General features: G+C 38.1%; 1 protein-coding gene across 1 annotated transcript in view; it reads left to right on the top strand.

Moving 5' to 3' along the window:
- Nucleotides 1-10,053, top strand: part of BTN2A2 (butyrophilin subfamily 2 member A2) — a 16,366-nt gene extending 6,313 nt beyond the window's left edge. The window contains exons 4-7 of the mRNA XM_027857190.1: nucleotides 2,387-2,668; nucleotides 3,813-4,097; nucleotides 4,612-4,638; nucleotides 8,749-10,053. Of these exons, the coding sequence (XP_027712991.1) occupies nucleotides 2,387-2,668; nucleotides 3,813-4,097; nucleotides 4,612-4,638; nucleotides 8,749-9,329 (1,175 nt within the window). The 3' untranslated portion in view covers nucleotides 9,330-10,053. The remainder of the gene's footprint in view (nucleotides 1-2,386; nucleotides 2,669-3,812; nucleotides 4,098-4,611; nucleotides 4,639-8,748) is intronic.
- The last annotated feature ends 2,145 nt before the right edge of the window (nucleotides 10,054-12,198 follow it).

The raw sequence follows: 12,198 nt of genomic DNA, 5'->3' as shown, positions 1-12,198 counted from the left end.
TCCTAGACTACTTCCCCCTAAGAGTTTCTTGCTGTGATCAATATCTTAATCTTGAATTTCAAAAGAGGACAGATGCTATCCTTAGGTGAGTTTTGGAACCAATTACTCCAGGGGTAGGGTAGCAATCATATTATCCAGTTACATTTGTTTATTACCCTTACTCCACTTCAAATGAAGATGTTAGCCTTGCTTCTTCATCCTTCTTAAAGAGAAAGATTTGGAAAGAGTTTTAGACTAGAGAATAGTAATTCTTACTATTAATAGAAAACTAAAAAGGAAGGTTGAGTTGTTTGGTTTTTTTTTTAATTCCACAAATTTAATTTGTTGTCTCTTACAACAGGATGCCAGTAGGGATGAACACCCAGGCATATCATCATCAAAATTCAAAGCCATAGTGACAGATGATTTTTAAGAAACTGAAATGAAAATAACAACAGACCAAAAATTCCTCTAAAGGATTTGAATTACAGCCAGATAATCTCTGACGAAAAGTGAATGCGCAAAGTACAAAAGTTGCCAATGGTCTGTGTGGCATGTGCTTCCAAACTGAGGAAAACTGAAGAGCCTCTGTTACTTTGCAAGTTTTCTCCATAACAATACAAATATTGATATTTATGTGAGGGTTATGTGAGTCATTGCCAGCAATGCATTTAAACTGGGTTGTTTTTGTTTATATAGATAAAAAGCTCCACTTCTAACATGAGCTTAATGCTCTCAAATCTTCATTCATTCATTCATTCAAGATTCCGATTTAAATCTGAAGATTTGAGAGCACTAAGCTCATGGACAGTCTTTTCTGTGTACCAGGTGACAGGGCACCCATGCCTAACCCATGGACAGAATTTTTTAAACTCAGAATTGATCTTTGAGACAACTTAGCCTTGGCACACATTCAAGATTCTCAGTTTCCCTGGACATAGCTAACTACCTGTCTGCTGTCTAGGGTGGGTGAGGAGCTTAAGGGTGAAAACTTTTAGTGGGCTAATGCTCATAATTAACCTAAAAATTATATACAGTTAGTGATATTAAGGGATGGTGATTATCTCAGGAAGGGCAGCATGCTTAGCTTAGTTAAATAATAAAGACTTCAAATAACTGTTATCTTAGAGTGGTGATAGGAGAGCAGAGTGAGGGAAGAGGAATCAAAACCTTTTAAAATAATTACAAGAAAAGGAAGGGAAAGTCTGTTGAATCTTTGGCATGCAGATTAATGAGGCTACAAGTAGCTGTGCTTCACAGAAGACAATTAATTCTTGACATGCAAGCAAAAGAGGATTACAGTAAACCATACTTGATACAGAAGTTTCTCCTGCTTAGGAAATGAATATCCTTGAAAGGGGGTTGTACTTGTAGTTTTAAGTATGCATTTAGCACTAGTAATAGCATTAGTAATAATAACAACAACAGTAATCCTAACAAAAATACTAATTTGATCTATCATATAGCCTCACTTCTACAAAAGAAATTCATGTATTTGTAGCACCATAAACGATATGGTAAGTTATGAGTGAAAATAAAGGCACTGGATAACGGCTAGGGGAGGACAGAGGTGGGGTGGGGGGCAGTAAACCAAGACAGTTTTTCTTTTCTTTGTTCATGTAATTGTTCCTTTTTCTGAAAACCAAATTTTGTTTGTTTTTGAGACTTCTGGTAATGCTGCTACTTCTCTTCTTCTTCCTCTTCTGTTTTTGAGACTGTTATTAAGGATACAGACCCCCCCTTGTGACCTCTAACTATGCATGTATCTGAAAGTCCTTCAGTTTTTTCATCTATAAAATGAAAATAATAACAATATCTGTATTGCCTATATCATATAGTTGTTATAAGAATCTAAAGAGATAAGGAGTGCGAAGTTGCTGTATAAATTAAAATTATTATTATTCATTGATTTCTCCATTTCTTACAAATTATTTAATACCCAAACCTGTTTGCCACAATTTTGAATAGTTTATATCCATTCACAAGTTCGAATTCAGGGCAGCTAGGTGATGCAGTGGATAAAGCACCGGCCCTGAAGTCAGGAGGACCTGAGTTCAAATCTGGCCTCAGACCAAACACTTGACACTTACTAGCTGTGTGACCCTGGGCAAGTCACTTAACCCCCATTGCCAAAAAAAAAGTTAGAAGGTGACATGAAAAATCACCAAAATAGCAATAAAAATAAATCAGTGGACAATTTTAGTGAGTACTCTTCTAGATCTTGTGAGAATATAAAAGTATAAGATACGATACTCGCCCTTGGCAAGACTGCAATCCAGTTTCCCAACTTAAAGGGTACAGTTCCCTCTGATCGGCTCTGATAGTGTTGGCTACAGTAGGTGCAGTAAGCCATCTTGGATATTCTTATTCAATAATGACCCTATTCAAGCAATATTTTCTTCCCCAGGTATGGGCTCAGATCCCTTCATTAAAATTGTAGGTTATGAATATGGATGGATACAACTAGAATGTACATCAGCTGGATGGTACCCACAGCCTTGGGTAGAGTGGAGAAATCTTGTAGAAGAGACGATTCCATCCTTGGAGGAAAGTCTGGCTCCCAGTGAAGATGGGCTGTTTGTTGTGACGTTGTCTGTGATTATCACAGATCCCACAGTGGTTAGTGTGTTCTGTTCCATACAAAACCTCCTTCTCAGCCAGGAGTTGTTGACAATGATTTCTATACCAGGTCAGTTCTCAGCTTTAGATTCTCCTTGCTGAGTCATGGTCATTGTAGCCATAGGAGAACCATAAAGGGAATATCTAAAGGAAAAGCCCTAGCACCTGTAGGCTATGGGGATAAAGTCTCTAAACTTTTTGATTAGTAAAAATGTTTTCAGCACATATATGTTATGAAGTGATGGGGGAGGGGAGGCCTAACAGTAGGCAAAGCAATTTCCAGCTACTGCTTTTGGTGCCTGGGTGGCAGTTACTAGGTCATAATTGCCTTGAAAGTCCTCAAGAGGAAAAAGTTGGAAACTTGCGCAGTGTGGAAAGAGATAGAGTAGGGAGGCTATTGTGAAAGGTAGGTGCAGTTATGCTGGAGATAAGCCCCACTGTTGACTGTCACAGTATATAGATCCGTCTTCCCACTCTCTTATTAAATGTCAACTGGTCGTAGCACAACCCCTACTTTGGGGACCACTTGGTTAGAAATGAGATCAGGGATTTAAAGATACTCTTCTTTATCTATCGCTTGATGCCTGACAGCTTCCAGTAGAGAAGAGAAATTAACATCTTCTTTCCCCCACCAAATAGGAACTTTCACATGACACTTGCTGATAAATGTTTCTCCTGGAAGACAACTATTATGTGTCCGATTCTTGAAAAATAGAGAAGGCAGTCAATTTAAGTAGCAAGTGCTCTTAATTTTTGCCGGTGCACTTGTGGTCAGTGCCCTGAGGTGCATTAGTGTCACTTCCAGGGTGAGGCACTTACTCTGTATGAAACATTTTCCAGAAATACGGCCTGGAAATTCTCCACTGAGCAGATACTAATATAAACAATCATTCGCTAAAACCAGAATTAGATTTGGAGTGCAATTTAGCACACCAAGGAAGAGGCATGTAGGAAAGCAACACTCCTCTGGGTTTCATTTGCATTTTATTTTGGAACAAAAAGTTCCAAATTTGGAATTTGGAATTCCAAATTCCAAGAATTTGGAAATAGGAAAAAAGAGGATAGAGGAAAAATTCAACCACATAAATACCATTCCTTTTCCTTCTTTGAGAGGGATCACAATCTGAAAGAATCTTCTCTTTTCAGATTTATAAAAGAGGTCCTGGCATGTCTTGGCTGGTTTAACTCTTTTTTCTTTATGTCCTTTGACATAGAAGCTGTTTGGGTCTCGACTTCCATGCCCTCTGAGAGCCCTTCCGAGCTTCCAGACCCAAGAACTCCTGGACCTGAAAAGGTCTCAACCTGGATGGTTGTTCTCACTGTGGCCTTGTCTGCTCTTGGACTTTTTATTGCTTTTAGTATTTATTTTATGTGGAAACAACACAGGAGGAGAAAGACACTATTTATAGAAAAAGAAATTGAATGTGAAGAAAAAGAGAAAGAATTTGATAAAAAGGGGCAAGAACATATGGGAAAAGAAAGAGAATGCAACCTGACAGGTAAAAAAAAAAAAAGCAAAGATGACACTTTGGGAACAAAAAAAATCTTAATTTTTGACATGGGGTGCTGGAGAGGAATGAACTGGAAACAGAAAGGGTCAAAACTCTGTATCTTAAATCTCCCAAAACTCCATCCCCTTACACCTCTAAACTTTCCTTTTAGTTGACCAAATGCAAAAATGTTGTTTTGTAGAACCTAAATATCTGAGTAATTGAAGATCTGATATCAATTTAGATGATGCCTCATCGTTCTTGGTTCCTTGGCAGCACCTCGGCCATCTCAGAACTTTCATAAAGAGATTCTTCTCTATTATATATTCCAAAAACAGATTCTGTTAAATCTTTCTCTCTAGAGAGCCATTGGTTTATTTCTGCTTCTTTTCAGAGAAACTCAAGGAAGAGTTCAGTAAGTTCGGCATTCTCCTCATTATCTCATTACTCTCATGGACAATGTGTATTCTTCTCATATAGTAAATATATAAAGAGTTCTAATCTTTCTGTTTGTCCATTGCAGGATGGAGAAGGACCCAGTTACATGCTGGTGAGTGGCACTTCTGTTCTCTGTGAGTCTAAGATCTCTCCTTTCCCACTCCTCATGATTCCTCCACCTCACAATAAAGGACAGGGCAGAAAAGAGGAAGAACAGACAGTCAACTAGAGCGCAAGCTAAATACAATGTTTGAGTGAAAGTGGTGAAAGTCTGTCTCTATACAATTAAGCAATTCCTGGGACTACCATAGAATGATTTGGAGGAATCATTGAGCCTCACCAGCCAGTTCTCCAGTAATTTCACTGGCTTCTCTGTTATTTTTAAGTGTAATGGCTGGGATAGGCTGATTGGAGGAAAGAAAGTATCTCAAGCCACTGAGCCCAGTTATCTTCCATGTTTTGATTAACAAAGTCATTATCGTTACCCCCAGAACTTTTCTCTGGGTAATACCTTGCATCCTCTACCATGATACTTTGTGAAATGGAAAATACCTTAGTGGCCATCTAGTCCAAATCATACCTGAAAGGAATCCCCTCTATGACACACCTAGCAAATGATCATCCATGTTCTACTTAAACACCTCCAATGAAAGGGATTCTAATTCCTCTCAAGGCAACATGCTACATTTGGATAGTACTCATTATTAGTAAATTTTCCTGACATCAAGCCTAAATTTGCCTCCTCGTGATATCCACCCTTTGTTTCTGGTTCACCTCCTCGTTCCTGTAGCTATACTTCTCTTAAGATTACATTAGCTTTTTTTTGGCTACCACACCATACTGCTGACTTGTGTTAAGATTGCAGTCCACTAAAACTCCCACATCTTTTTCAGACAAACTGCTGACTATCTCATCTAGGACTAATAATGATGATTTTTTAACCCAAGAATAAGATTTTACATTTATCTCTCTTGAATTTCATCTCATTAGATGCCACTTAATGATCTAGCCTGTCTAAATCTTTTTGGATCCTGACTCTCATCCATTGTGTTACCATTTCTCCTAGTTGTGTTGTCTGTATTTGTGATCATTTTATACAAATATAAAAATGTTAAACAGCATAGGACTAAATTCAGATTCCTAGAGCACTCCACTGTAGACTTCCTGTCAAGTTGATATGAATATTCTTTGAGTTCAGCCATTCAGTCAGTTCAGAATGCATCTAATTGTAGTGTTGTCTCGTTCACATCTTTCCATCCATTCCACAGAAGTAGAAATTATGAACCACTTTAGGAAGTGTTTTGCTAAAAAAACTAGATAAGCTATAGCTACAACATTCCCTCTGATAGAAAGCTTAATAACACTGTCAAAAAAAAAAAAGGAAATAAGGTTAGTCTGACATGGCCTCATTCTTTGTAATTACTGCTTCCCTTTTCTCAATGCTCACTAATCACTTCTTTATTGATCTGTGGTAGAAACTTTCCAGGAATTAAAATCAAATTACTTGGCCTATAGTTTTCAGACTATTCTCTTCCCTTTTTTGGAAATCATAACATTTGCCTTTCTCTAGTTCTGTCGTATCTCACTCATTCTCCATAAACTTTCAAACATCACTGATAATAACTCCACAACTGCATCTGTCACTTCTTTCAGTGCTCAAGGAAATAACTCCTCTTGGTCAGGTAACTTGAATCATCAAGGGAAACTAGGTGTTCTTTTACTATCTTCTAACTTATTTATAGTGGGTATCAGCTCCCTCTTAGCCTTTTCTTGTTCCATCCTTTCCCATCCAAAGGTCATTCTCCTTGACAGGGAAAACTGAGACAAAATAACAATTAAGACAGCTTTGCCTTCTTTCTTTTGTTAGTTGTCATAATCCCATCTTTCCCACGTGATAGTCCAATCCCTTGTTTGAGACTTTTCTTTACCCCAAGATAGCTAAAATAAAAAAACTTTAATAAAAAATTTTTCTTACTGCCTTTATTCTTTACCAGCTCCTTATGTGTGTTAATAGGATCATGCCACTCTCTTTTATTCATTCTCTATTACCTGCTCTTGCTTCCCATCTTTTGTAAATAACTTTTGAAAATAAAATTTGATTGATTTCCCTATGCATGCATAGTAGTCTTTTCAGATAAGTCCTTTTTTTTTTTTTTCTCACTGGGATTGTTTCTCTTCGTGTCTTCAGAATTTCAATAGTAAGAGTTTCCAACCCTTCCTGGGCTGACTTAATCCTACTTTGACATTCCCCTGAACCCTTTGAAATCTGCTTTCTCAAAAACTGGGGAGCACTTCAGACTATGCCCAGATTTTCTCTTCTCCAGCAACAAACTCTACAAGGGAGAAGTTACTACCCTTAACCCACAAGTTTCCCATCATCTCCCTTTCAGTAACCAGTTCCTCCCTGTTAGTAAGAATCAGATCTAGAATTGAATTTCTCTCGTTGGTTCCTTCACCTTTTAAAAGATTAATGATATAGGGCAGCTAGGTGGCACAATGGATAGAGCACGGCCCTGAAGTCAGGATGACCTGAGTTCAAATCTGGCCTCAGACCAAACACTTGACACTTACTAGCTGTGTGACCCTGGGCAAGTCACTTAACCCCAATTGCCTGGGGAAAAAAAAAAAGATTAATGATAGAAACTTCACTAGATTTCTAGATAATTAATGTCTTCTATCACTACTATATCATGCCTCTGGACCAGATTAGTGATCTATTTCCTAATTCTTCATCTATTTGCTTTTTCCATTCAATTAGTTTGTAATCTTGTTTCTAATGACAAAATCACTTGTTTCTGTTTCTAATGATCTTCAACCAAATACCACTATGTTCTCTTGATCTGGGTTCTGGGTTTTCTTTTCTTTTTCCCCAATAAAAATAGTTTATTAAGCACCAATTATGTGCTAGGCTAGAAATTTTAAAAATTACATGCCACTGGAAATTAAAAAAAAAAAGTTAAATAGTCTCAGCCCTCAAAGAGCTTGCATTCTATCAGGGAAGAAACACATACAAATATATGTAGATGAATGGAGCTGATGTAAGCCCTAAGGTTCTATCCCAACTCACATTCACAATGATGAGTCAGGTAGCCCAGAGTATGGTTGCCTATTTCCTCTCAGGGTTCTAAGGGTACACCTAAGGAGTTGGGATATCTTTCTAATGCTATCATCTCAATTCTGATGTGTTCTTCCTGGTAATCACTAGCAACAGATAGTATTTCCCTTATATCACATACAAAGATTGCTTCCATTAAAAAAGAAAAAGTGCCTGATAACCTTGTGCATGCAGAGGTGTTTCTCAAATCCTTTCACTTTTTCTGTGAGGAAGGAGAAAACACGTAAACACTTCCTAGAATGAAGGGATTTAGGGCCAAATCTGGACCATTTTAAAATAACAATGGTTGAATTGCCTTTTGTGATAATAGTCCCTAAAGCATGACAAATTGGGTCCCTTGAAGAGCCTGTACTACTGCTAAGGTGACTGGATGACTGAAATGACTCTGGGAGGCAAGATAAAGAGGTGGCTATGATAGCTAATACACACACCAAAAAAAAAGATGCTTGACAACTAAGGAACCTGGGATTATTTGCCTACCAACTATGTCCTTCCCCATTTCAATTAAATTAAATATGGGCCCAGTTCCTCATTTGTAAAATGAAGGGTTTGGACTAGAGGATCTCTAAAGTCTTTTCTAACTCTAAAATGCAGAGGTCTTGTACACCTACGGGTTTGACCCTGCTCATAGGATCAAATGGTGTGTACTGCAAGAATGATCGTGTCTAATCATGAGGAAATTTGGCTCCTGTATGTTACATGACAGAGGAAGATCTCTTAATTCAGAACTAGCATAAGAATAGTGTCACTAGATTTTGTATTGGAAGTAGATTGTGAAAATGGAGAATAAAAATAAGAGTAGAAAAGGGGTAAATATTATACTGATAAATTTCTCTGGCAGCCTTAGTGCCTAAGCCCCTTCTCTAAGGATGGGGTATCTCTCGTGATTGGTTCTCATAATGTACAGTTTCTCTCTTTTTAGTAGTGAAAGGGAGGAAGCTATGATTGGTACACTATGAAACATCAAAAAAGAATAAGATCCCAAAGAAAAAGTGCACAAAGAATCCTCTACAACTTTCCTCTCCTCCCTTAGTGTTTTTTAGGTACTACTGATTCCACAGCCAGGGCTCTAAGACCCCAAAACTGAATCTGGAATTCTCCCTTTAGCTGATGTGACTCTGGATCAAAACACAGCTCATCCTGAACTCTACCTCTCTTTGGATTTGAGGAGTGTGATGCGAGGGGACACACGGCAAGATCTGCCTGATAATCCAGAGAGATTTGACTGTAGACCCTGTGTTCTTGGCCGTGAGAGCTTCACCTCAGGGAGACATTACTGGGAAGTGGAGGTAGCAGATGTCATGGTGTGGGCCCTTGGAGTCTGCAGAGAAAATTCTGAGCGAAAGGGGGAGGCTCTTCTGATACCCCAAAATGGATTCTGGGTTATTGAGTTGTTTGGAAATAGATACCAGGCCCTTACCTCTCCTGATATTCTCCTCCCTTTGCCTGAGCACCTCGACCGAGTGGGAATTTTCTTGGACTATGAGGCTGGAGATGTCTCTTTCTACAATATGATTGACAGATCCCATATCTATACTTGCCCTCGAACCTCTTTCTCCGGACCAGTCAGGCCTTTCTTCAGGCTTGGGTCTGATGACAACCCTTTGGTCATTTGCCCAGCATTCACTGGAGCTGAGGGAGTCACTGTCCCCGAGAGTGGCCTAATCCTTTATAGGAAACCCTACTGACCCCTTGATGAGGGGTGGAAGGACCACCTTCAGGCTCTGAGCTTCAGTTGCCTACTGGAGATAGAAGTTACTTTATCATACGGCTTTTAAATTTGATCAGTTCTTTAAAGAAAGATTCACTTTCTTCTCTCCTCCCCACTCTGTCTCCTCCCTGGGCAATAAATGCCTACATAATCTAACTCCTTTCCTGTTCCTCATGGGGCGAGCAGGCTTGGTACCACTATGGTTCAGCTGACACAAAAGAGATTTCCTAGCTGGGCAAGTAGAAATGTTGGAGAGGAGGGATAGTGAAGGGAAGAGGAGGCAAACTTTAAACTTGATGTACTGGGATGGGGATTGAAAGGATATGAAGAAAGGACAATGAGAGCTTGGGCTCTGGATGAAACATGAGTGATTGACAGTAAAAAAGAGATGAAGGAACCTCTTAGGGATAAGGAAAGGGGAAAGATTACAAGCTTAGGTCAGATATTTTGGGTATAGGAATAAGAATCTTGGAAAGGGGAAAGAAGCTAGTAAAGATGTGAATCAACATTGTCAGCTATGATTCAGGAAAGGAGAATTATTCTCTGGAACCATCCTTTAAAAAAAAAAACAACCTTAATTTGATCCTGTAACCCTCTTAAGCAAGGGTCTTTAACCTGGCTCCAAAGGATCCATGGATAGATTTCAGGCAGTCCATGAACTTGAATGGGAAAAAAAAATACATCTTTTGTTTCAATATAATTTATTTCCTTTGTAATGTTATATATTTTGTTTTATGCATTTAAAAATATCATCCTGAGAAGGGGTCCATAGGCTTCACCAGACTTCTGGTGGGGGGGGGGAGTTTAAGAATCACTACCCTAAAACTATCAATCCCACATCTCTCCTCACTTTCACATCTAAACTCTTAGAAAAAGCCATATACATTTGTTGCCTTCACTTCCTCACCTGCCACTCACTTCACAACCCCTTTTAATCTGGTTTAGACCTCATCATTCTACTAAAACTTTTATCTCCACAGTCAACAGTGCTCTCTTTGTAACCTCTCTTTTCAATGTATTTCTTATAGAGACTGTTACAGTCTCTTGAAGAGCCAGATAAGAGGTCAGGTAGTATTACAGTAATTGTAAGAGCGAAGTAGGAATTAGGGGAAAGACAGACTGACAGTTGGGGGTGACAACTGAGAAACAGCTCCCTTCCTATGGAGTAAGGGAGAAAGTGGAGAGTTATAAACTCCTAGGCACAAGATGAATGTCAGTGATTATTATTCTATCCTCCAGGATTTCTTGGCCACATATCCACAAAAGCCCCAGATCTTATCCTTGGGAGGAGGAAAAACCAGCCCCCATCTCTTGGAAAGCTGACTGACAATAGAAGGGAATGAAAAAAGAGCTCTAGTATCCTATAGCTCTTGCCTTACACCTTTCATATAGATTTATCTTGCATCACTTTTCATTTCAACTATTTGTATGTGTGTTGCATCCCCATGCCTAGTGTTTCCACATTTCTGACAGATAATCTTTGGGATTTAGGAATGAAAAATCAGGATTCCTGGGAATTCCCATAATTGTAAGTTATTCTTTATTTTTGTAGCATTTTATTTATGTTTTCAAATAATGAGTGACCATAATAAAACACAGTGAATCTTTTTTCTGTGATAGGAATATGATAAAAGTTTCAGTGGCTTTCTTTTAAAAATAATAATAATAAATGCATGCTTTATTATAATTAATACAATATGTTGTGACAGTTATTTAAAACATATCTAGCAATCAGCTAACTGATTTCCTTTATCTCAAAATATCTCCAACATTTGTTATACTCTTTACTCGTTATTACAGATATCTAAAAAACTTGTTAAATAAATAAGAAATATTAAGTTTAGTAGTATTTACAAAGAGCTGTAGCCTATAGCAAATATTCAAACACTGGAAAATGCCAGTGAATACTATTGTAGGTCATATTTGAACAACATAACATTGAGCTCTCCTAGCACAACACAGAATCACCAGTCAAAATTGCCAATTTAAGGACTTATTTTGCTTCCAAAACTTGTTATGTCTTAGAGTACCCCTTATGATGGCTTATATAAAGTGGTGGAATCAAATTCAAACAGAAGCGTATTGACTTAGAAAACTATAAATTGATATTATCTATGTTGTTGTAGTATTTTTATTTATTTTGTTAAACATTTCCCAATTAATTACATTTTAATCTGATTTGCAGCCCAGAAGTTTTGCTGGCTGCTTGAGCAAGAGCCCCAGGTTTTGACATCCCTCAATTATACAGTGTATTATAGTATACTTTATATGTGGTAGCAGTATATAAAGTATATTATGCATATAAACTTATTAATATTTATTTTATTGGCAAGAATGACTCATTCCTTGCTAAAGATAGGGCCACAAGCACATACTTCTAACAGACTGATTAGATCATGACCACTGCTCTCCTGCCTTCTTCTCTTCTCTCCACTTCCTTCCTGGTTCCCAGAAATGTCAACCATAACCTTTGACTTTGCATGTCAGCATTTCTTGATCTTGCTTCAACGTTATATCAGTTGATTCCTTCAAATCAAAAAATGTCTTATGATAATTGTTAACCTTTGATTCTTGCAGGAGAATTATAATACTTCTCCCCAATTCCTCAAGTGGTTTTTCTTGGGATTGAGGATTCAGAAAAACATCAATTTCTCAAGAAATGCTGGGAAGGAATGTCTGCCTCAAAGCACTACCCCCACCAGAGGGCAGGGAGCCTTAATTTTTGTATCTTCCTTAAAACCTAATTTAGTGTTCTGCACAGAGTAGACACGTTTGTTAAAGTTGGTTGAAGGGAATGAAGGGACAAATCTGGAAATTAAGTGGCTATGGAATTTCCGTTAAAACCC

Source organism: Vombatus ursinus, unplaced genomic scaffold, assembly GCF_900497805.2.
Source record: "Vombatus ursinus unplaced genomic scaffold, bare-nosed wombat genome assembly UNPS02011916.1, whole genome shotgun sequence".
Classification (NCBI taxonomy): Eukaryota; Metazoa; Chordata; class Mammalia; order Diprotodontia; family Vombatidae; genus Vombatus; species Vombatus ursinus.
The sequence above is the reverse complement of the archived record's forward strand: the minus strand, read 5'-3'. Positions and strand labels throughout refer to the sequence as shown.